A 26,359-nucleotide genomic window follows, 5' to 3' on the forward strand; every position below is an offset into this window, starting at 1 on the left:
GCGTTTGATACAGTAGAATTAACGGCCATTAAAAAAGCATTAAATGAATGTCGAATCGACCATCGATATACAAATGTCATCAAAAATATACAGGGTGGCCATTTGAAAACGAAACAGACGAGATTACAAACGAAATAAAGTTTTTCGATAGAAATGCTCGAACAGGTCGATTTCTGTTTCGAGGGGGACAACTTAAGATGTAGGTTACGGACGCATAGCGCTTCAACCCTTGCTACTACAACCCTCACCCCCAAATTTTGAATAGGGAAGATGGGGTGAGTGATACCTCATTTGAAAGGTATTTTTATACTGATTTCAGCACAGTAATTGTTTGTTCATTTTATGCATTAGTTCTCGAAATATTCTTAACTAAGTATTTGAAAATGAAGGGGTGTTTTCATGGCACTTGTAGTGTTTTGTGAAAAATCGACATTTTGAGCTTCAAAACAACCATGACTGTGGCTTCCTTCCTAACTAACTAACGCATGAATATTTCGAGAACTAATGCATAAAATGAAAAAACAATTACTGTGCTGAAATCAGTATAAAAATACCTTTAAAATGAGGTATCACTCACCCCATCTTCCCTATTCAAAAATTGGGGGTGGGGGTTGTAGCAGCAAGGGTTGAAGCGCTATGCGTCCTTAACCTACATCTTAAGTTGTCCCCCTCGAAACAGAAATCGACCTGTCCGAGCATTTCTATCGAAAAACTTTATTTCGTCTGTAATCTCGTCTGTTTCGTTTTCAAATGGCCACCCTGTATACAACAACGCCACAACAACTATCAACCTTCACTCCCAGACAAAGAAAATTAAAATAGAAAGAGGCGTAAGACAAGGTGATACTTTATCACCTAAACTATTCATCACTGTTCTAGAGTATGCGCTCAAAAGGTTGGAATGGGAAAACAAGGGCATCAGTATCGATGGGGAAAGACTCAATCATCTTAGATTCGCCGACGATGTCGTGCTCATCTCTGACAATCTAGGAGAAGCCGCTATTATCGTCCAAGAACTAAAAAACGCAATACAGGTGGTCGGACTGAGGATAAATCTCGAAAAAACAAAGATGATGACCAATCTAGTCCCTAATAAGCTATTGAGTGTAGCAACAAACAGATAGAAATGATCCATAGTTACATATATCTGGGGCATGAAGTGAGGATTGGTAGAGACAACCAAACAGCAGAACTGCTCAGAAGAACAACTTTAGGATATGGCAAACTTCGTGATGTCTTCAAGAGCGATATTCCAACCAAGCTGAAGAGAAGGGCTTTCAACATGTGTGTTCTACCCGTTCTAACCTACGGTGCAGAGACCTTAACCCTGACCAAAGCATCGGCAAGAAAACTGCAGAAAACGCAGCGCAGGATGGAACGATTGATGCTGGGAATAAATCCAAGAGACATAATTCGAAACGAGGAGATTCGCAGAAGGACGGGTGTGGATGATGTGTTGGAGAGAGTGACGAGGGCTAAATGTAGGTGGGCAGGACATGTTGCAAGATCTAACGACGGAAGGTGGACAAGGAAAATTCTGGAATGGCGACCAAGAGCAGACAAGCGAAGCCGAGGCCGACCTCCAATGAGATGGACCGATGACTTGAAAAGAATCCACACCAACTGGATGGAAGCCGCACAGAATAGAGAAAGATGGAAATGCCTTGGGGAGGCCTATGTCCAGCAGTGGACGGTTTAGGGCTGAATGATGATGATGATGATGATGAAGAGGTACCTAAGTGAACATCAAGAATTGCTTGTATTACGGGCTGATAAAGGCAATGTTACGGTATTGATGGATAAGGATCAGTACATAGAGCTCTCCAACCCAATTTTGCTTAAGAGTCTGTTTACACCACACTGCTTGGGAAGCAGAGGGGTCGCAACGTGAAGGGGCAAGAGCGGGTGGGCGTGGACTATCGTAGTAAAATATCGAGACCGTATTAGGCCCTCAGCCCATATAGAATGAATTTGTAACGCATTGGGATGATCTCGTTTCTTTCTCGAGTTCTACTAGTGCGTGTCGGAATATGCAGCCGCGTTTTCGACATTTTGATGAAATGAAATGATTGTCAAATGGTCACCTATGATTATGGTTGTGATTGTAAAGACGGTTTCTTTATAATAGAACAGAGTTTTTTCGGTCTTGAAAAAGACTCTACTTTCCATAATTACTTGATATCGAATTGAGAATCCAAATACGCTTTGATATACCATTATCCTCATTTTTTGAATTGTTAAAAACCCTTATGAATTAAATGGAATGAATTTTGAAATATCTAATCCGAAATAAAAAAGTTTCATTGAGAATTTTGATGAACTCATTTCATAAATATCTACAGTTTTAAGGAATAGTACTTTGTTATAATTAAAAAAAATCAGCTTGGTTCATGATGATATAACTCAAATCGCCTTCTGTTTTCTTCAATTTTTCTTATCCTGAAGATCTAGTTTGTATTGAGGATCCTTATTTTTAAACCTCTATGTCTTAGGTCAATTATTACAGGTAAAACACAGTTCTAATGACATTTTCCTTCGAAAAACTCTTCATCGATATTGACTTCGATGAATAAAGTGTCCTTCAAAGTTCACACGACAAAAGCATTTTTCTCTCTCAGCTATATTTAATTGTCCCTGAACTTGAAAATAATAATTCTGACTTTGTTTCAATCGATATTCCTGATCATCATTTTTTCCAAATATGTGATTTGTTTCCTTACAATAGCGTCCTTTATCATATTATTTCTTGCTAAAAAAGGGCATTTGATTTCAATTGAATGATTACTTTTTTCAAAAATGCCATCTAAAGAAGAACCTAGACCTTTTTTTTATTAATAAAAAGGCCACTGTTTGTGATCTTCGAGCACAATTCATTCTCTAATAGACGCTTCGCTCGATCTTCATTATTTTTCCTCAATCTATAGCTTTTGCAGAAAAATTTTTATATAAAATGCTTTCAACTATTGAGCAATAACTTGACATAGGAGGCATTTTACATATTTTTCCAAATATTGAAGCCGTCAACAATTTCCTCCTCTGCTGATGCCAATCAGCGGAATCAGTTCGAAGCCGTGTTTTCAGCTCAATTTCTTTATGAGCTTCTTCTGTTTTGATTAAACCCCTCAAGAATTCAGTCCTATATAATTGGAATATTTCCTCATCCATGTCTGGGTTTTCACAATTTTCTCAATAATTATTATCTGGCCCTGCAGAGAACTGTAGCTTCCAGTCCCTTCTTCTTTTTCTTTTTGAAGACACTACTTCGTTCCATTCTCTTCACCGTTTGTCCTGGACTACGACCTATCATATCTTTGTGTATAGCGTATAGCGGTTTTTTTTATTCTTTGCAACAACTACTGCCTAACAAGGACTTTGGTAGCATCTTCTCAAAGCGTAATTAATTCTTTTACCTCTTACTCTTTGATCATAGCATTGAATTGTTCCACAATCGTTGTTACATTTTCTATGAGACTTCTGGCATGTAGTGCTAAATATCTCACCACCTGCATAATTTTCTCCTCTTTATCGAACTGTCACAAATCTTGCATATAGTTGTCTTAATCAGCTACTTTTTTCTCACAAAAGTAGCCTAATGTGGCACAATTCTTATGTTCACCAAATATATGACTGACGCTATCATAAATATCCATCTTCAAAAAATTAATTTTATCTTCATGCGTTTTTTCCTTTTCTGAATTGTACAGATTTTAATATAGCCGTTCTGCATCGTGAAATATTTTTGCTGATCACATTCTTCAACGGCCCTAGAACACTACGTGCTTTCGAGAGTTCTCGTAATTTGTTACAGTAGTTCCTCAGTAAATGATTGGTACATTCTATTTTCTGAACTGTAAGTACAATGTTCATAAGGTCTACTATCAAGAATTTTTTGTAACAACTATTGTCCCCATCGGCTATCATTTTGTTGTACATAGGTGAACTGGAACAAAATCCTTCAGCTTCCATGGCGGTCGAAGATGAATTCCAATTTTTATAGCATGTATGCTCTGTTGGTATGTCATTGTTAGTTTGAACTCTTTGACATATTATGTAATACTTTTTTTTACACCCAAATATAAAATTTTTCCAGTTTGCATCCCAACAATTTTGTAGGAACTCCGGAGAGTGAATTATAATTTCCCCAGTTTCGATAAGATCGTTTAGCCCAACTACCATCACAAAATACCGTTATTGAAGGTGTACCATTTATGTCGATACTTCCACATTCGATCTCTTAGTTCACTTCTTCTGCTGCGGCTTCTTCCATAGATTTCAACGCTATCTGTTCCCAGGCATTACATACTTCATTGTGTACTCTTTTATTTTGAAATTATTATAGTTATGATCATTTTAAAAAATTTTGAATGATTTTCTGTTACCTACTTCTGAATAAACTTTCTTTCTTACAGTGAAAATGAAAAACAAGGGATATTCATATCATTCCTATTTTCTTCAGCTGTGCATAACCATCACCGTGATTCATGATACTACTGACGGCGGATGTGCTTATATCAAGTATTTCTGGATGTTCTGGACAAGTACATATTGTTTTCAAAATTCTACACATATCACGTACGAAAACTAATTTCGACTGAAACCCAATTTTTATTTCCTTCACCAAACGCATATTAGATAAATTTCATTAAAAAAAAACGGAGTGATTAGAAAGTTCTTTCAGAGAATCTATGAATTGCAGAATATAAACAATTCGGAATTCATACAAAGATATTTCCCAGCAAAAAAGGTTCGATTCAATACACATAAACAAAATTATAAGAAGAAATGCACAGGCCAAATAGATATGAAAACTTCTAGGAATAGGTACCTCAACCCCAAATTGAAAATACCATTCTAGAAATTTCAGTTTGAAAATGCGTTATTTCAATGTCAGGTATAGTTAATATTCTTCATTTCTACATAAAATCATTGAGTAAGTAGAAATATATGTATCGGTACAAAAATAGACCATTTTGAATCTTTACTCCGAAATTGCCTTCTTTCAGGTACCTATGCAATGCTGAACCTACCTAGAAACTGTCAAATTGTCCAGCAATGAAATAATACGGTACACAAAAGAGTACCGAATAACCTTTATTTACAACTGATGTTTATCTGATGTGGCAATAAAATCGTGAAATAACTCAAATAAATTTACACGAAATCACTTCTTGTTAACTTCCAAAGTATTATCCTCAAGCACAATACCGAATCTAAGAGAGCTTCTGAACTTCCCAAATTTTGTATTATATGAAATATGGTAAAAACAAGGTAATTTGCCAGCCATCATTACATCCGAATCGCTTTCCTTCATAATAAAAGACATTTACTTTTTCCCAAACTTACGAAACCTTCGGTCCGAAGTAATTAATTGACCATTGGATCCAATCCACAACCTTCCATGAGGAATTCATTTTTTCATTCGAGAAAGTTACGGTCGTATGGCTCTAAAGATAATCAATGCTGCAATAGAAATATGCAGGTATAAGCGGCAAAATATTTTTTTTGTTCGTGACAAATAATTCAGGTTTACAAGAATATATTTTCTAAAAGACGGTCCTGATAGCTACAAGCCACGCCCCTCAGGGAGGAGCAACGATTTTTAGTTCACAATTCTGGCACTTGAAACAGATTTACAACGTCACATAGAATTTTGAGTGACTATGATGTAATATATTTCTAATTGGTATCATTGGAAAGAAGAAGAAATAGGCTATGACCAATTTGTATTAGATTTTCGAATTTAGGTCAACTGAAGCGACAATAAATTATTCAAAATTGGTATTGAAAATCGTACTTTCTACTTCAATAAAACAATTAATTTGCAACTTAAAGTGAAATTATTACCTAACGAACATACAAGGGATAAAGACCTTCCAATATTGTTTTGAATCATCTCGATAGCGTTTACCGTTCCTGAGAAAATCAAGACCGAATTAGTTAAGAAAACGCCTGAATTTGCGCCGCGTGAACGGACTCTTAATGAACAATATTACCAACTTCTTCCAAACAGAGATCCAACCATTACAATACAAGGTGAATGTAATGCATTGATTAAGCGAAGGGTCAGTGAGGGCCACATAACACAAGTACAAGGTAAATTACTGTACATTTATAATTCAGTTCCCGCTAGATTCTACGGTTTACCAAAAATCCACAAACCCATTCTTGCCTTGAGACCAATAATATCATCTGTTAACACCCCCACATCCAAACTGTCAGTTTTTGTTTCAGACATCCTGTCTAAATATCTTTCTTCTACCAGAAGTAGATATTTTATTGAAGATTCCTTTGCTTTTGACCACTATGTGAATGATTTCCAATTACCTGTTGATTATGTCCTGATCAGCCTGGACGTTGTATCTCTTTTCACCAACATTCCTGTCGAGTTGGCAGTCTCAGCTGTTGAGAACAAGTGGGATACTATCAAAAACCAAACAAGTCTACCAAAAGAAGAATTCATCCATGCCATCAAGTTCCTGTTTTCTTCAAACTATTTTCTTTTTAATGGTAGATTCTTCAAGCAGGTGCTCGGTTCCCCTATGGGTTCCAACTTCAGTCCGTCCATTGCTGAAGTAGTAATGGTTTTTATTCTGGACTGCATTCTTGATAGTATTCTTTTTCACATTCCTTTCATCAAGAAATATGTTGATGATCTAATATGTGCTGTACCTAAAGACCAGGTTGCTTTCGTTCTAGACAGGTTCAACAGTGAACATGAAAATATACAGTTCACGTTGGAGGAAGAAACAGCGAGTGGTTTCCCATTCCCGGATACAAGGGTGATTCGAACACTAGAAAATAGGCTCATTCTGGATTGGTACCGAAAGCCAACAAGTTAAGGGAGATACTTACACTATTTTTCTAATCACCCACATGGACAAAAGGTGAACATGATTTTAGGATTGAAGAATCGCATCGAAAAAGTTGCCTATCCAAGTCTAAGGCAGCAGAATCTGAGGTTATTGTTTCAATTGATGCTAGAGAATGAATCCCCAAAAAGGTTGTTGTCCAGATTAATTAACAATACCACTCCTTCGTGACAGCCAACGAATGGAGAGAGGGGCGCATCCACCACTGTGGACACTGAGAACGTAGATAGAATTCTTTACTCTTCTATTCCCATAATAAATGGTATCACTAATGCATCAATTGACCGCCTGAAGACCACAAAAAATAAATTGATTCCGAAATCTTATTTTAAAATTGACAGACTATACAGTCGAGTGAAAGATGGGATGACTGTTGATAATATGAGTGGTGTGGTATATTGTTTTCCATGTTCAATATATAGTGAGGTGTATATTGGTCAGACGTCCTAGCTTTTGAAGAGAAGGATTGCTCAACACAAGAGCGACATCAAAAATACAAATAAGATTTGTGCCCTAGCAGACCAACCCGGGTCAAAGATCACCCAATGAATTATGATTCCACCAAAATCCTTGAATGTGAAGTAAGTGGAAAGAAAAGATGGTTCTTAGAAATGTACCATATTGAACGCCACACTTGTTCTATGAATTACAGAAGGGATGTAAACAATATTAGCTCCATCTATACTTATTTGATTCATTATGACCAATTTGGTGGGAATGAATTGGATGGATCAAATAGAGTGAGAATTTCCACAAGTTCTGCAGTCGTAGGGATAACGTAATAATGAATTCTGTGTTCCGGACTAATTCTGTGAGAGGGGATTGGATTCGGTTCATGGAGTCTTTCAACAATCGTATTTGTTCTGAGTTCGGTGAGAGTGAATTACTGCGACCAATGTGATTTAATGCTATTCTATGTTTCATCTATCATGTGCTGTTTTCTGTGGCAAGTCTGGTTGACAACATTTTTGACAACCTCTCATTTTGTTGATTATTCTGTTCACCTTATTTACATATGATAATTGATTTTTACTCTTGTGCTAACGAAGTATCCGTTCTTTTTTCGCTAAATTTGTTGATGTTCTTGTTCATTGCTTTCTTGAGAGCTATTGATTTGTGTTCAAATAGGATCTTTACAACTCTGTATATCGGTATTTACTATTTTTACATGTTTTTTGATTGCCATGTTTTGACTGTTTTCTATTGCTATTGTAGAGTCCTGAAGAAGGTTTACATCGGGATCGAAACGTCGACTAAATGAAATAAAGAAGAGTGACTTATAACACTTATCAATTTTTCCACACCCCTCATCAAACTTATAACTATTGTTGTATATTGGGAATTAAAATTGTTGAATTATATAGCCACCTGCGTGACATCCGAGTCCAGGGATAATAACATGTGTAAAGGATAACGAGGGTTTTTGTTCATAAAACAAAGTACAAAAGGATAAGGACAGTCCCTCACAGATAAATGCTAACCGTAGACACGTGTTTCGGGCTTTCGGCCCTCATCAGTACGGTGAAAAAGTGTTAGGATGAGCAACACTTGAAATAAACAACAAACAAACAGAGTCAGCAAAAGAAGCCAGCCGTCCATTTGTGGTTTCAGCAGGAAGACCCAATGGGTTTTCGGGAAACAACCAAACATCACCACGTAGGAAGCTATAGCCACTTGCGTGACATCCGAGTCCAGGGATAATGACATGTGTGAAGGATAACGAGGGTTTTTGTTCATAAAACAAAGTACAAAAGGATAAGGACAGTCCCTCACAGAGAAATGCTAACCGTAGACACGTGTTTCGGGCTTTCGGCCCTCATCAGTACGGTGAACAAGTGTTAAGATGTGCAACACTTGAAAGAAACAACAAACAAACAGAGTCAACAACAGAAGCCAGCCGTCCATTTGTGGTTTCAGCAGGAAGACCCAATGGGTTTTCGGGAAACAACCAACATCACCACGTAGGAAGCTATAGCTACCTGCGTGACATCCGAGTCCAGGGATAATCACATGTGTAAAGGATAACGAGGGTTTTTTGTTCATAAAACAAAGCACAAAAGGATAAGGACAGTCCCTCACAGAGAAATGCTAACCGTAGACACGTGTTTCGGGCTTTCGGCCCTCATCAGTACGGTGAACAAGTGTTAAGATGTGCAACACTTGAAAGAAACAACAAACAAACAGAGTCAACAACAGAAGCCAGCCGTCCATTTGTGGTTTCAGCAGGAAGACCCAATGGGTTTTCGGGAAACAACCAACATCACCACGTAGGAAGCTATAGCTACCTGCGTGACATCCGAGTCCAGGGATAATCACATGTGTAAAGGATAACGAGGGTTTTTGTTCATAAAACAAAGCACAAAAGGATAAGGACAGTCCCTCACAGAGAAATGCTAACCGTAGACACGTGTTTCGGGCTTTCGGCCCTCATCAGTACGGTGAACAAGTGTTAAGATGTGCAACACTTGAAAGAAACAACAGACAAACAGAGTCAACAACAGAAGCCAGCCGTCCATTTGTGGTTTCAGCAGGAAGACCCAATGGGTTTTCGGGAAACAACCAACATCACCACGTAGGAAGCTATAGCTACCTGCGTGACATCCGAGTCCAGGGATAATCACATGTGTAAAGGATAACGAGGGTTTTTGTTCATAAAACAAAGCACAAAAGGATAAGGACAGTCCCTCACAGAGAAATGCTAACCGTAGACACGTGTTTCGGGCTTTCGGCCCTCATCAGTACGGTGAACAAGTGTTAAGATGTGCAACACTTGAAAGAAACAACAAACAAACAGAGTCAACAACAGAAGCCAGCCGTCCATTTGTGGTTTCAGCAGGAAGACCCAATGGCTTTTCGGGAAACAACCAACATCACCACGTAGGAAGCTATAGCTACCTGCGTGACATCCGAGTCCAGGGATAATCACATGTGTAAAGGATAACGAGGGTTTCTGTTCATAAAACAAAGCACAAAAGGATAAGGACAGTCCCTCACAGAGAAATGCTAACCGTAGACACGTGTTTCGGGCTTTCGGCCCTCATCAGTACGGTGAACAAGTGTTAAGATGTGCAACACTTGAAAGAAACAACAAACAAACAGAGTCAACAACAGAAGCCAGCCGTCCATTTGTGGTTACAGCAGGAAGACCCAATGGGTTTTCGGGAAACAACCAACATCACCACGTAGGAAGCTATAGCTACCTGCGTGACATCCGAGTCCAGGGATAATCACATGTGTAAAGGATAACGAGGGTTTTTGTTCATAAAACAAAGCACAAAAGGATAAGGACAGTCCCTCACAGAGAAATGCTAACCGTAGACACGTGTTTCGGGCTTTCGGCCCTCATCAGTACGGTGAACAAGTGTTAAGATGTGCAACACTTGAAAGAAACAACAAACAAACAGAGTCAACAACAGAAGCCAGCCGTCCATTTGTGGTTTCAGCAGGAAGACCCAATGGGTTTTCGGGAAACAACCAACATCACCACGTAGGAAGCTATAGCTACCTGCGTGACATCCGAGTCCAGGGATAATCACATGTGTAAAGGATAACGAGGGTTTTTGTTCATAAAACAAAGCACAAAAGGATAAGGACAGTCCCTCACAGAGAAATGCTAACCGTAGACACGTGTTTCGGGCTTTCGGCCCTCATCAGTACGGTGAACAAGTGTTAAGATGTGCAACACTTGAAAGAAACAACAAACAAACAGAGTCAACAACAGAAGCCAGCCGTCCATTTGTGGTTTCAGCAGGAAGACCCAATGGGTTTTCGGGAAACAACCAACATCACCACGTAGGAAGCTATAGCTACCTGCGTGACATCCGAGTCCAGGGATAATCACATGTGTCAAGGATAACGAGGGTTTTTGTTCATAAAACAAAGCACAAAAGGATAAGGACAGTCCCTCACAGAGAAATGCTAACCGTAGACACGTGTTTCGGGCTTTCGGCCCTCATCAGTACGGTGAACAAGTGTTAAGATGTGCAACACTTGAAAGAAACAACAAACAAACAGAGTCAACAACAGAAGCCAGCCGTCCATTTGTGGTTTCAGCAGGAAGACCCAATAGGTTTTCGGAAAACAACCAACATCACCACGCAGGAAGCTATAGCTACCTGCGTGACATCCGAGTCCAGGGATAATCACATGTGTAAAGGATAACGAGGGTTTTTGTTCATAAAACAAAGCACAAAAGGATAAGGACAGTCCCTCACAGAGAAATGCTAACCGTAGACACGTGTTTCGGGCTTTCGGCCCTCATCAGTACGGTGAACAAGTGTTAAGATGTGCAACACTTGAAAAAAACAACAAACAAACAGAGTCAACAACAGAAGCCAGCCGTCCATTTGTGGTTTCAGCAGGAAGACCCAATGGGTTTTCGGGAAACAACCAACATCACCACGTAGGAAGCTATAGCTACCTGCGTGACATCCGAGTCCAGGGATAATCACATGTGTAAAGGATAACGAGGGTTTTTGTTCATAAAACAAAGCACAAAAGGATAAGGACAGTCCCTCACAGAGAAATGCTAACCGTAGACACGTGTTTCGGGCTTTCGGCCCTCATCAGTACGGTGAACAAGTGTTAAGATGTGCAACACTTGAAAGAAACAACAAACAAACAGAGTCAACAACAGAAGCCAGCCGTCCATTTGTGGTTTCAGCAGGAAGACCCAATGGGTTTTCGGGAAACAACCAACATCACCACGTAGGAAGCTATAGCTACCTGCGTGACATCCGAGTCCAGGGATAATCACATGTGTAAAGGATAACGAGGGTTTTTGTTCATAAAACAAAGCACAAAAGGATAAGGACAGTCCCTCACAGAGAAATGCTGACCGTAGACACGTGTTTCGGGCTTTCGGCCCTCATCAGTACGGTGAACAAGTGTTAAGATGTGCAACACTTGAAAGAAACAACAAACAAACAGAGTCAACAACAGAAGCCAGCCGTCCATTTGTGGTTTCAGCAGGAAGACCCAATGGGTTTTCGGGAAACAACCAACATCACCACGTAGGAAGCTATAGCTACCTGCGTGACATCCGAGTCCAGGGATAATCACATGTGTAAAGGATAACGAGGGTTTTTGTTCATAAAACAAAGCACAAAAGGATAAGGACAGTCCCTCACAGAGAAATGCTAACCGTAGACACGTGTTTCGGGCTTTCGGCCCTCATCAGTACGGTGAACAAGTGTTAAGATGTGCAACACTTGAAAGAAACAACAAACAAACAGAGTTAACAACAGAAGCCAGCCGTCCATTTGTGGTTTCAGCAGGAAGACCCAATGGGTTTTCGGGAAACAACCAACATCACCACGTAGGAAGCTATAGCTACCTGCGTGACATCCGAGTCCAGGGATAATCACATGTGTAAAGGATAACGAGGGTTTTTGTTCATAAAACAAAGCACAAAAGGATAAGGACAGTCCCTCACAGAGAAATGCTAACCGAGACACGTGTTTCGGGCTTTCGGCCCTCATCAGTACGGTGAACAAGTGTTAAGATGTGCAACACTTGAAAGAAACAACAAACAAACAGAGTCAACAACAGAAGCCAGCCGTCCATTTGTGGTTTCAGCAGGAAGACCCAATGGGTTTTCGGGAAACAACCAACATCACCACGTAGGAAGCTATAGCTACCTGCGTGACATCCGAGTCCAGGGATAATCACATGTGTAAAGGATAACGAGGGTTCATAAAACAAAGCACAAAAGGATAAGGACAGTCCCCCACAGAGAAATGCTAACCGTAGACACGTGTTTCGGGCTTTCGGCCCTCATCAGTACGGTGAACAAGTGTTAAGATGTGCAACACTTGAAAGAAACAACAGAGTCAACAACAGAAGCCAGCCGTCCATTTGTGGTTTCAGCAGGAAGACCCAATGGGTTTTCGGGAAACAACCAACATCACCACGTAGGAAGCTATAGCTACCTGCGTGACATCCGAGTCCAGGGATAATCACATGTGTAAAGGATAACGAGGGTTCATAAAACAAAGCACAAAAGGATAAGGACAGTCCCTCACAGAGAAATGCTAACCGTAGACACGTGTTTCGGGCTTTCGGCCCTCATCAGTACGGTGAACAAGTGTTAAGATGTGCAACACTTGAAAGAAACAACAGAGTCAACAACAGAAGCCAGCCGTCCATTTGTGGTTTCAGCAGGAAGACCCAATGGGTTTTCGGGAAACAACCAACATCACCACGTAGGAAAATTCAGGGATAGTTCGCGCTTCCATAAAGACATCTGTTCGGATGAAATATTGATTTAGTGAATGTGCTCAATCTGTATATAGTTTCTGGAATCCAGATCTGTATCAATTGTAATAATATTATATTTGAATTTAGGCTGGTCAATATAGTAAACAATTCTAGAAAAGCACTGACGTGAAGTCAGGAACTTTCGCGCGCATGTTAATATTTGTGTGGGATTGTTCTGAAGAAGCGGTCATCATGCAACTCTGCACAAAATTCTGTACTAGCAATTTTCAACTAGTAACTAAGTTTTTTCATGATAGGATTTTGAGTTTGAATCTTTAAAGGCTCCTCCTCAATATCTCAAAAACTACTCATGTGATCGAATTTAAACTTGTACTTACTTGTAGAATACTGGCGCCCAAAATTTTGTTGAGGTCGTATTGTTACTGAAATCTTAAAAGAATATTTTTCGAAAATATTTTTAATAATTTTTTTTCATCAGAAGCTACCAATCAGATTTCAGTGCATTTTTGCACACGCATTATTGTCAATATTTCACAATAGTGTACAAAATTTCAGTTTGTTCCGTTTTCAACTATCGGAGATATTGAGAAAAAAATTGTCAAAGGTCGCGTTTTTCTTAGGTTTCGTTCTTATTTCCAGAATAAGTCAAGAAATACTGATTCGATAATATCCAAAATGCGCAATTAGTAGAATACCGACGCACTTGCTCTTGCAACGATTTGTTAGAATCTTAATGTTTGTAAATTCAGAAAAAAACTATTTTCCTGACTTTTGTTGAAAAATTTTTTTTCGGTGTCTGTACAGTGCATCCCATTTTGGGTGAGACTGCCAGGTTTCTCGCTTGTTATTTAAGATAGAGCCCTGCGAATTTCACGTTCCTGTCCTACTTTTTCGTGAAACTCAAGTTGGTCTAATCAGATTTTGCATAACTGTTTCCGTTCAAGAGATACAGGGTGATTTTGGAAATTGATACTTTAGCGAGCAAACTGCGCGTTGATATTCTGAATCTAACCTCCTAATTTAATCATCATCGGGTATGAAATTTTCTAAAATGATTTGATTTTGACTTTACTAAATAATAAGATCAATACAATATTTTGCAAGTGGATATTCTTCAACCAATTGTCCAGTTCGGTTACAACAGGATCAATATTTTTGGGTAATCTCGGAGATAACAACGAAACCGAGGAACAAATTCTAGAAAAGCACTGACGTGAAATTATCGCTTGCGAACAAAAGATTAACTCTTCTTGCATTCTTTGCGCGCATGTTCAAGGGGAACAGCGTGCTATCATTTCGTCACAATGTCAGTCTTTTCGAATTTCCTCGCGAAAAATGGTTTTAAACCACTAAGTTCGACTCACTGATGAAGAATCCGTTGTCAAAATCGATTCTGTCCGGCCGACCGTCCGTAGGCACGATTACGGAAAAACGCAGGTAGAAATCAATCTGAAATTTTTTAGAGAAGGTTCCGAGTCAAAATGCCGCGGCTATGTTCGATATCCAGCCAAATCGGTCGAGCGGTTTCGTAGTTATAGTCATTTGAATTTTTGAGGTTATGTGATAAATATCGCATGAACTAATGGTGCGATCGCCTTCGAACTTGGTACATTAATGGAGAGTACTGACGCGCAACTTTTCTGATTTTTTTCAATGAGATCGAATTCTTGGAAATTTAAAAAAAATATATTTGGAAAATTTTTGCAATTTGTTTTGAAAAAATTTTTTTTTCGAAAAGTACTCATCAGATTTCTGATTTATTTTTGCACGTGTTTTGACGTCGACATTTTCCAAGAGTAAACATAATTTCAATTTTACTCGATTTCAATGTTGCGAATTGCGAATTGTTGCGATATTGCGAAGAGAATATGTCAAATTTCGTTATTTTTTATTTTTTTCGTTTAATTTTTTATTTCTGGAATAACTCGAGAGATGTTAATCTGATCATAATGAAACTTGAATGTCAAATGTGAGTGCATAAGCTAGTAGTTGATATAATACCGTTTCTAGACCAGAAAGTGAGCTGTAGTTCCCGCCGTTTACCCGCGCTTGATTGAAATTTTTCACGATACCATTCAGATGGAATTTTTCTAGGTGCTGTTGGAAAAAAAAAATTTGGAAAGCACTGACGTGAAGTCATCAGCTTTTGCGCGCATGTTCACTTGGTGGTCTGCTTTGAACATGCGCGCAAAAGCTGATGACTTCACGTCAATGATTTTCCAATTTTTTTTTAATTTACTATTGATACGATACCGACAAAATTTCGCGACCAAATGCGTGTAAGTGATTCGCATTTAACCATTGAGTGTTATCGTGATCGGATTCATATTTGTTAAGTTATTTCAGAAATAATAACCGTACCAAGGAAAAATATCACAATATTTTACATATTTTTTCTCCCTATATCTCCGAAACTTGAAAACGGATGAAATTGAAATTTTGTACGCTGTTCTGAAATTTCAGCATCAAAACATGTGCTAGAACTCATTGGAATCTGATAATTTTTTTTTAATTAACTATCGATACTATCTCGAAAAAATTCGGCCCGAAGTTGCACGTTGGTACCCACCAAGTTTGAGTGCGATTGCATTATAATTCCCTGAGATATTGGCTTTAACTCAAAAATTTAAATGACCATAACTTCTAAACCCCTCGAGCGATTCGGCCCATCAACGAACCTGGCCGAACGAAATTTCATGTCGATACCTCTTTTCGTTTTCAAGTTATCGTGGAAACGAGACCATTTTCGCTCGAAAATTCGAAAATTATAGACAGTGGGGCAAACGATAGCACGCTGTTCCGCTAGAATATGCGCGCAAAAACGAATTTCATTGGAATCTGAAGAAAAGGAAATGTTTTTCAACAAAAATAAGGAACATTTTAGAAACCTTTTTTTTCAAGAATTCACTAACCAAATGGTGCCAACAAAATTTTGTGAGAAATTGCGTTCGTACAACATTTTGTGAGGATCTTGATATTATATTCTTCAGTGGTTCAATGATTTGTGTCAGTAAATGTCGATGTTAGGATGATACTAACTGACCCGCCCCCTTTTGGCACGGAGACATAAAGAATCGAGGAATTACGTCTAATTTTCCATCTCTTCTTTCAATTTGATATGATAGTTCAATGAAACCTCATCGAATTATTTCATTCCGATTATATATCAGTTTTTCAAAATTTCAAGAAAAAAAAACTCATACATACGCACTACCAAACATAGGTTGTGAAATATTCAAAGAGTTATACAAAAAAAACAAAACCAGGAGCTTCTAAGCCATTTCCTCACGAGGTTCTGTAAAATGATTAACGCCGTAATTTTTTAACCAAGTAGCAGATTTCAATCCGGACAAATCGAAATTACAATTTCGAATGGATATATCTACGGAATCAAGTAATCTCAAATCCTGCTCTACAAATATCGAGTCTCTAAGTCTTTTCTTTCAGAAGTTATTGTATTTACCGTAGACACGTGTTTCGGGCTTTCGGCCCTCATCAGTACGGTGAACAAGTGTTAAGATGTGCAACACTTGAAAGAAACAACAAACAAACAGAGTCAACAACAGAAGCCAGCCGTCCATTTGTGGTTTCAGCAGGAAGACCCAATGGGTTTTCGGGAAACAACCAACATCACCACGTAGGAAGCTATAGCTACCTGCGTGACATCCGAGTCCAGGGATAATCACATGTGTAAAGGATAACGAGGGTTTTTGTTCATAAAACAAAGCACAAAAGGATAAGGACAGTCCCTCACAGAGAAATGCTAACCGAGACACGTGTTTCGGGCTTTCGGCCCTCATCAGTACGGTGAACAAGTGTTAAGATGTGCAACACTTGAAAGAAACAACAAACAAACAGAGTCAACAACAGAAGCCAGCCGTCCATTTGTGGTTTCAGCAGGAAGACCCAATGGGTTTTCGGGAAACAACCAACATCACCACGTAGGAAGCTATAGCTACCTGCGTGACATCCGAGTCCAGGGATAATCACATGTGTAAAGGATAACGAGGGTTCATAAAACAAAGCACAAAAGGATAAGGACAGTCCCCCACAGAGAAATGCTAACCGTAGACACGTGTTTCGGGCTTTCGGCCCTCATCAGTACGGTGAACAAGTGTTAAGATGTGCAACACTTGAAAGAAACAACAGAGTCAACAACAGAAGCCAGCCGTCCATTTGTGGTTTCAGCAGGAAGACCCAATGGGTTTTCGGGAAACAACCAACATCACCACGTAGGAAAATTCAGGGATAGTTCGCGCTTCCATAAAGACATCTGTTCGGATGAAATATTGATTTAGTGAATGTGCTCAATCTGTATATAGTTTCTGGAATCCAGATCTGTATCAATTGTAATAATATTATATTTGAATTTAGGCTGGTCAATATAGTAAACAATTCTAGAAAAGCACTGACGTGAAGTCAGGAACTTTCGCGCGCATGTTAATATTTGTGTGGGATTGTTCTGAAGAAGCGGTCATCATGCAACTCTGCACAAAATTCTGTACTAGCAATTTTCAACTAGTAACTAAGTTTTTTCATGATAGGATTTTGAGTTTGAATCTTTAAAGGCTCCTCCTCAATATCTCAAAAACTACTCATGTGATCGAATTTAAACTTGTACTTACTTGTAGAATACTGGCGCCCAAAATTTTGTTGAGGTCGTATTGTTACTGAAATCTTAAAAGAATATTTTTCGAAAATATTTTTAATAATTTTTTTTCATCAGAAGCTACCAATCAGATTTCAGTGCATTTTTGCACACGCATTATTGTCAATATTTCACAATAGTGTACAAAATTTCAGTTTGTTCCGTTTTCAACTATCGGAGATATTGAGAAAAAAATTGTCAAAGGTCGCGTTTTTCTTAGGTTTCGTTCTTATTTCCAGAATAAGTCAAGAAATACTGATTCGATAATATCCAAAATGCGCAATTAGTAGAATACCGACGCACTTGCTCTTGCAACGATTTGTTAGAATCTTAATGTTTGTAAATTCAGAAAAAAACTATTTTCCTGACTTTTGTTGAAAAATTTTTTTTCGGTGTCTGTACAGTGCATCCCATTTTGGGTGAGACTGCCAGGTTTCTCGCTTGTTATTTAAGATAGAGCCCTGCGAATTTCACGTTCCTGTCCTACTTTTTCGTGAAACTCAAGTTGGTCTAATCAGATTTTGCATAACTGTTTCCGTTCAAGAGATACAGGGTGATTTTGGAAATTGATACTTTAGCGAGCAAACTGCGCGTTGATATTCTGAATCTAACCTCCTAATTTAATCATCATCGGGTATGAAATTTTCTAAAATGATTTGATTTTGACTTTACTAAATAATAAGATCAATACAATATTTTGCAAGTGGATATTCTTCAACCAATTGTCCAGTTCGGTTACAACAGGATCAATATTTTTGGGTAATCTCGGAGATAACAACGAAACCGAGGAACAAATTCTAGAAAAGCACTGACGTGAAATTATCGCTTGCGAACAAAAGATTAACTCTTCTTGCATTTTTTGCGCGCATGTTCAAGGGGAACAGCGTGCTATCATTTCGTCACAATGTCAGTCTTTTCGAATTTCCTCGCGAAAAATGGTTTTAAACCACTAAGTTCGACTCACTGATGAAGAATCCGTTGTCAAAATCGATTCTGTCCGGCCGACCGTCCGTAGGCACGATTACGGAAAAACGCAGGTAGAAATCAATCTGAAATTTTTTAGAGAAGGTTCCGAGTCAAAATGCCGCGGCTATGTTCGATATCCAGCCAAATCGGTCGAGCGGTTTCGTAGTTATAGTCATTTGAATTTTTGAGGTTATGTGATAAATATCGCATGAACTAATGGTGCGATCGCCTTCGAACTTGGTACATTAATGGAGAGTACTGACGCGCAACTTTTCTGATTTTTTTCAATGAGATCGAATTCTTGGAAATTTAAAAAAAATATATTTGGAAAATTTTTGCAATTTGTTTTGAAAAAATTTTTTTTTCGAAAAGTACTCATCAGATTTCTGATTTATTTTTGCACGTGTTTTGACGTCGACATTTTCCAAGAGTAAACATAATTTCAATTTTACTCGATTTCAATGTTGCGAATTGCGAATTGTTGCGATATTGCGAAGAGAATATGTCAAATTTCGTTATTTTTTATTTTTTTCGTTTAATTTTTTATTTCTGGAATAACTCGAGAGATGTTAATCTGATCATAATGAAACTTGAATGTCAAATGTGAGTGCATAAGCTAATAGTTGATATAATACCGTTTCTAGACCAGAAAGTGAGCTGTAGTTCCCGCCGTTTACCCGCGCTTGATTGAAATTTTTCACGATACCATTCAGATGGAATTTTTCTAGGTGCTGTTGGAAAAAAAAAATTTGGAAAGCACTGACGTGAAGTCATCAGCTTTTGCGCGCATGTTCACTTGGTGGTCTGCTTTGAACATGCGCGCAAAAGCTGATGACTTCACGTCAATGATTTTCCAATTTTTTTTTAATTTACTATTGATACGATACCGACAAAATTTCGCGACCAAATGCGTGTAAGTGATTCGCATTTAACCATTGAGTGTTATCGTGATCGGATTCATATTTGTTAAGTTATTTCAGAAATAATAACCGTACCAAGGAAAAATATCACAATATTTTACATATTTTTTCTCCCTATATCTCCGAAACTTGAAAACGGATGAAATTGAAATTTTGTACGCTGTTCTGAAATTTCAGCATCAAAACATGTGCTAGAACTCATTGGAATCTGATAATTTTTTTTTAATTAACTATCGATACTATCTCGAAAAAATTCGGCCCGAAGTTGCACGTTGGTACCCACCAAGTTTGAGTGCGATTGCATTATAATTCCCTGAGATATTGGCTTTAACTCAAAAATTTAAATGACCATAACTTCTAAACCCCTCGAGCGATTCGGCCCATCAACGAACCTGGCCGAACGAAATTTCATGTCGATACCTCTTTTCGTTTTCAAGTTATCGTGGAAACGAGACCATTTTCGCTCGAAAATTCGAAAATTATAGACAGTGGGGCAAACGATAGCACGCTGTTCCGCTAGAATATGCGCGCAAAAACGAATTTCATTGGAATCTGAAGAAAAGGAAATGTTTTTCAACAAAAATAAGGAACATTTTAGAAACCTTTTTTTTCAAGAATTCACTAACCAAATGGTGCCAACAAAATTTTGTGAGAAATTGCGTTCGTACAACATTTTGTGAGGATCTTGATATTATATTCTTCAGTGGTTCAATGATTTGTGTCAGTAAATGTCGATGTTAAGATGATACTAACTGACCCGCCCCCTTTTGGCACGGAGACATAAAGAATCGAGGAATTACGTCTAATTTTCCATCTCTTCTTTCAATTTGATATGATAGTTCAATGAAACCTCATCGAATTATTTCATTCCGATTATATATCAGTTTTTCAAAATTTCAAGAAAAAAAAACTCATACATACGCACTACCAAACATAGGTTGTGAAATATTCAAAGAGTTATACAAAAAAAACAAAACCAGGAGCTTCTAAGCCATTTCCTCACGAGGTTCTGTAAAATGATTAACGCCGTAATTTTTTAACCAAGTAGCAGATTTCAATCCGGACAAATCGAAATTACAATTTCGAATGGATATATCTACGGAATCAAGTAATCTCAAATCCTGCTCTACAAATATCGAGTCTCTAAGTCTTTTCTTTCAGAAGTTATTGTATTTACGGTCGACCTATCGGAAACTGATAGTTATTGCAATAACTTACGAAAGAAACATTTTAGAATTTTGAAAGATGAATTCGTAAGAGGGCGAACTCCATCCAATGATACCGCAGATATACAAAAATCAGAAATTCTAGAAGAGCACTGACGTAAATCAAGGAGCTGATTTCAGGTTGAGTTATATAAAATTCAAATAGTCGAATCTATTCGACAGTTAGTTTTTGTTCGGAGGTTGAAGAACGTTGACATTCTCACTCAAATTCAGGAAGTCATGATTCCTGCAAACGATTTAGTGATTTGTCTCGCTTTTTTGTGATCACGTTCTGTTTGGCATTAAGAATTTGCTAAATGACAAATAGAAATCTCAGAATTATACGAAATACGGAGAGACGAAAAAGAATCAGGAAATAATAAATGCATACATAAATTCTTTTCTTTTCGATATGTACCATCGTATATTGGCAACGGATCATGTTTAAAGAGTATTCTGAAATATATTTTAAAATTTTTCCACCGACGTCCACATACTTCTCTTAATTCACGGATTGAAAAAAAACTACACGTTTCTCTTTTCCGCCCTATGTTGGACAGCAATCGGAATTTTTATCATGCATCTTTGTATCCACATAGTTGCATTTCTCTGTTCTTGTCTAAGTATCTGGAATGAACCCTTAAAATACAAACAACACACGGTCCAAAAGTTTTTATTTATGACCTTCTGTGGTTTGAGAACTCATCAAATCAGAGGTTTCAATTTTCTTTTTACTTGAAATACCTCTAAAGATGAGATTTCATAGAACTCATTTTACAGATGCCCGCCATATAGACACAAAATTTCAACACCATGTGACAAACAGGTTCTGAAATATCCAAGTTTTGAAAATTCGTTTCATATTATATTCCAATCCAATCCCCATTTATTAATATCAAGGCTAAGCCTAGCGAGGTCAACGCTTGAAGCAAAAGTTTCAAACGCCGAACTCGGTCGAGATTCATTTATTGGAGTGCGAGTGCAGCTGTTGTGATTTTTTTCTACGATTAATGACGCATGAATGATCGTAAATCAGTCGGCAGAGTCTGTTCTTGTTTGTTTCTAGAGAAGCCTCGGTCTTGCCGACAGTGCCCTAACTGGCAACATAGCCTGGACGCCTAGTAATCGGCAAGGTGAAAGTTTTGTTGTATATTTTGGACGCTCTAGGAAGGTTTCTTGAAATGACGCTCGGAAATCGTTAGAATGAGAGTTGATAAAATAGATATTGACCAAAGTAAGTTTGCGGACATCTAACGACCTCTTCTGTTCAGTGATGAAAAGTATATATTCGATAAGTTAGGGATTGTGCGAGAAATTCGCCACGGACGCTCAGAGACTGTTTTTCGAATGGACGCTTTGAAGATAGCGGGATGTATATATATATATATATATATATATATATATATATATATATATATATATATATATATATATATATATTTTTTCCACATTTGTGGTTTTTCAGAGTTACCCGGGCGTCAATGCGTCAAGAGCAACTCCTAATGAGGGTATATTATTTTACGTATGATATTGACTGTCCCCAGTATGACAGCTTTCTGCATCCATGTGATCGTATTTTGGGGCAAGTTCAATTCTTTTAAATGTTGGATGGTCTTTCGGTGGACGAGACCGTTGGCATATATATATATATATATATATATATATATATATATATATATATATATATATATATATATATATATATATATATATATATATATATATATATATATATATATATATATATATATATATATATATATATATATATATATATATATATATATATTTATATATATATATATATATAAATTTACCCCTGGCATCCCCGAACATCCCTGATCAAGAATATATGGTTAAACGCTACCAGACCCGGAGCCGGGTCTGACAACGTCAGTTTTGGACTGAAAAGTCGGTAGAGTATATCGATTCGGGTCTGTATAAGCGGTCAAACAAATCTATATATATATATATATATATATATATATATAGGTTCGTCGTCCACAGAAAAACCGTACAACACATACGAGAACTTCAACTCCCCATCAACGCATTATGTTGGATGCAGAAAGCCGTAATACTGGGGACGGTCAACATCATTCGGCAGGTGGTCTATCCTCATTAGGACTCAGAGGATCTCGCCTTGGTGCTAGCACCCGGCGAATCTAATTGAACCCACGAGAGTGTGAAAAAAAAAAATATATATATATATATATATATATATATATATATATATATATATATATATATATATATATATATATATATATATATATATATATATATATATATATATATATATATACATCCCGCTATCTTCAAAGCGTCCATTCGAAAAACAGTCTCTGAGCGTCCGTGGCGAATTTCTCGCACAATCCCTAACTTATCGAATATATACTTTTCATCAAGTGGTTGCTGAATAACGATAAGTTCACTGCAATAGAGCTCGACAACATTAAGCTCAGCTGTTATCCACGAAGCGCAATATACGATTGTCGTGAACCCACTGGGACAGTTCCTACCCAGACACCAGAAGAGGAAGAAAGCAGCGCAGTCAAACCCAGCACGCTAGATCGACAACTCCTCAAAAATTACCTCTTGTACGCTGGAATACCACCTGAAAACAGGCCAAGAATACCTAGAATGAAAGGCTCGAAGTTAATGTTGCAAAAGGTACACGAAATCGACAAATTACTTGAGAGAAACTTACCACTAACAGGAACGCTGGAGCAGGTAACGGATTTCGTTTACGCGGGCGCGATTACTGCATGCACTGAATTGGGGGCGAAGATAGTAGATACACAACCAAAGAAACAGGAAACAGCACCACCTTGGAAACAGCGGCTAGAAAAAAAGATAACAGATATCAGAAAAAAAATCGGCATATTACATACTTACCTGAGCACCCAACCACCATCAGGCAGGGTTGAGAAACTGACACGCCAGATAGCATCCACATTCAAGATCAAAGCTCGAAACAGCTGCTTCAGGGAAAGTGTTGTCGTGATATCTGACAGGCTGAAACAAAAGATTAAAGTATTAGGTTGCAGGCTCCAACGATACAACGAAAGAGTTAAAAGATACAAGAATAACCAACTCTTCTATAAGAATCAGCAGCAGTTTTTCCGCCAGCTTGAAGATGAAACCTCCGTTGGGGAAGAACCGCCCACTGAAGAAGAAATGCACCTGTTCTGGAAAAACATATGGGAGGAAGAGAAAATCCACGACGACAGTCCACAATGGGTCAGAGAAGCCGAAAGGGAATCATCAAAATATCGGATGGATGATGTGACCATTACAGAGGAAGACATTAAAGCGACGCTGAAAAAAACAAATAACTGGTCAGCCCCTGGCGTGGATAAAATCCAAAATTATTGGTGGAAATACTTCGCGGCAACGCATCAACACCTTGCGAAACTTTTCCAGGAAACCCTTGAAGATCCTACCAAAATACCTGACTTCTTCACACTCGGAATATCACACATGCTGCCGAAAGGAAACAACGCAGCCAACCCTAAGAACTATAGACCTATTACCTGTCTCCCTACAATCTACAAAGTGCTGACAGGGTTCTTAACGCGTCATATTTGGAAGCATGTAAACGAAAGTAATATTTTGGCACCTGAACAGAAGGGATGCCGAAGAGATGCCCGAGGATGCAAGGAGATGCTGATCGCTGATTTCATTATCACTAAACAGGTGAAAAGAAGACAGAGAAACATATCGCTGGCTTGGGTGGACTATCGGAAAGCGTTTGACTCGATCCCGCACTCCTGGCTGAAAAAAACACTCCACCTATACGGAATTTCTAAACCGGTTATAGCCTTACTGGAGCATATGATGAAGACTTGGCGCACACAGCTGGTAGTTAACTCCAAAAATAAATATTATAAGACCGCTGAAATAAAAATCCGGAGAGGTATCTTCCAGGGAGATACCCTGAGTCCGCTCTGGTTCTGTTTGGCACTTAACATTTTGAGCAAGCTACTGAAAAACCAAATTTACGGATACGTCGTCCATAAGGCACGGAACATTAAGATAAATCACCAAATGTACGTGGACGACCTCAAGTTATATGCTGCGAACGAGGAGCAGATAAAACAACAACTTAAAATAGTAGCTTCGTTCAGTGAGACGATAGGAATGGAGATGGGTCTTGAGAAGTGCGCTGTGATTCACGTGAAGAGGGGCAAAGTGCAGGACGGTGCTGGTCTGCATGTGATGGACGATATAACCATACCAGGTCTGGGTCCTCAAGAGTCCTATAAATACCTTGGAGTGCAACAAGCCCTGGACATAAAGACCACTGAGATGAAGGGTGTGTTCAGAGAGAAGTTTCTGACCAGACTCAGAAAAGTGCTTCAAAGCAAGTTGAACTCCAAGGCAATGTTTAATGCAATCAACATCTGGGCCATACCTTGCATAGAGTACTCATTCGGAGTGATCAAATGGTCCACTTCAGATCTACAAGATCTAGATCGAAAAGCACGAGCCCTCCTAACCAGGCATGGAATCCACCACCCGCATGCCTCTGTTAACAGACTGTACATCCCGAGGCATGAAGGCGGCCGAGGACTGAAGAACTTGGAAATAGTACATAACAACACAGTTTCGAACATGAGAGATTACCTTCTTTCCAAGCGCTCACCATTCATCCAAGCCATATGCCAGGAGGACGAAAACCTGAGCCCGTTGAACTTGGCTGGCCAACTGGATCCGCCGCGAAGTACTCTTGAACAACTGTCCCAGGAATGGCGTGGTAAGGCACTGCATGGACGATACCCTGGAAGCCTGGGAAAAAGTGAAATTAATAAGAGGGAATCACTTACCTACCTGAGAGCTGGATACTTGTTTCCCGAAACAGAAGGTAGAATGGTCGCTATCCAAGATCAAGTGATCCCCACAAGATCCTACATTAAAAACATAACGGGACGGAACATACCAACCGACAAATGCCGAAAATGCCTACAAGCGACCGAGTCCGTGCAACACATAACTTCCTCCTGTCCCATACTAGCACCAACGGACTATACACAGCGGCATAACGCGATGGCAAGGGTATATCACCAGGCAATTGCCAAGAGATGTGGGTTGATAAGAAATTTGAAAAAACCATTTGAATACCATCCGATCGGTGTTCTGGAGAATGATAACTTCAAGCTCTATTGGGATACGTTCATCCACACAGACAGGCCCATTAAACACAACAGGCCAGATATCATGCTTTTCAACAAAAGAGAACGAACAGTTGAAATTGTAGATATAACAATTCCTGCCGACGACAATGTATATAAGGCGTATGTTGAGAAGACAACCAAGTACCATGACCTGGCCTTCGAAGTTAAGACTATATACAACCTAAAGTCAACAGCCATACTACCGCTGATAATTTCGACGAACGGATTAGTAGAAAAACATCTGGTTGAGAATACTGTCAAACTGAAACTGGATGTGGACCTCATTAGTACAGCCCAGAGGGAGGTCATACTAGCGAATGTTAGAATAGTACGGAAGTTCCTTACATCTATCTGA

General features: G+C 38.6%; 1 protein-coding gene across 1 annotated transcript; it reads left to right on the top strand.

The window, feature by feature from the left end:
* The first annotated feature begins 1,126 nt into the window (after positions 1-1,126).
* LOC123680849 lies at positions 1,127-26,359 on the top strand. Its single transcript, XM_045618964.1, has 2 exons — positions 1,127-1,678; positions 23,237-26,359. The coding sequence occupies exons 1-2, from the start codon at positions 1,127-1,129 to the stop codon at positions 26,357-26,359; spliced, it is 3,675 nt and encodes a 1,224-aa protein (XP_045474920.1).

Source organism: Harmonia axyridis, chromosome 5, assembly GCF_914767665.1.
Source record: "Harmonia axyridis chromosome 5, icHarAxyr1.1, whole genome shotgun sequence".
Taxonomy (NCBI): domain Eukaryota; kingdom Metazoa; phylum Arthropoda; class Insecta; order Coleoptera; family Coccinellidae; genus Harmonia; species Harmonia axyridis.

Excerpts from the sequence above, each read along its gene's own strand:
- LOC123680849 (XM_045618964.1), top strand. The coding sequence starts at position 1,127 with ATGATCCATAGTTACATATATCTGGGGCATGAAGTGAGGATTGGTAGA. Across the intron at positions 1,679-23,236 it reads AATGCCTTGGGGAGGCCTAT|TGGTTGCTGAATAACGATAA; the intron begins GTCCAGCAGTGG and ends CTTTTCATCAAG.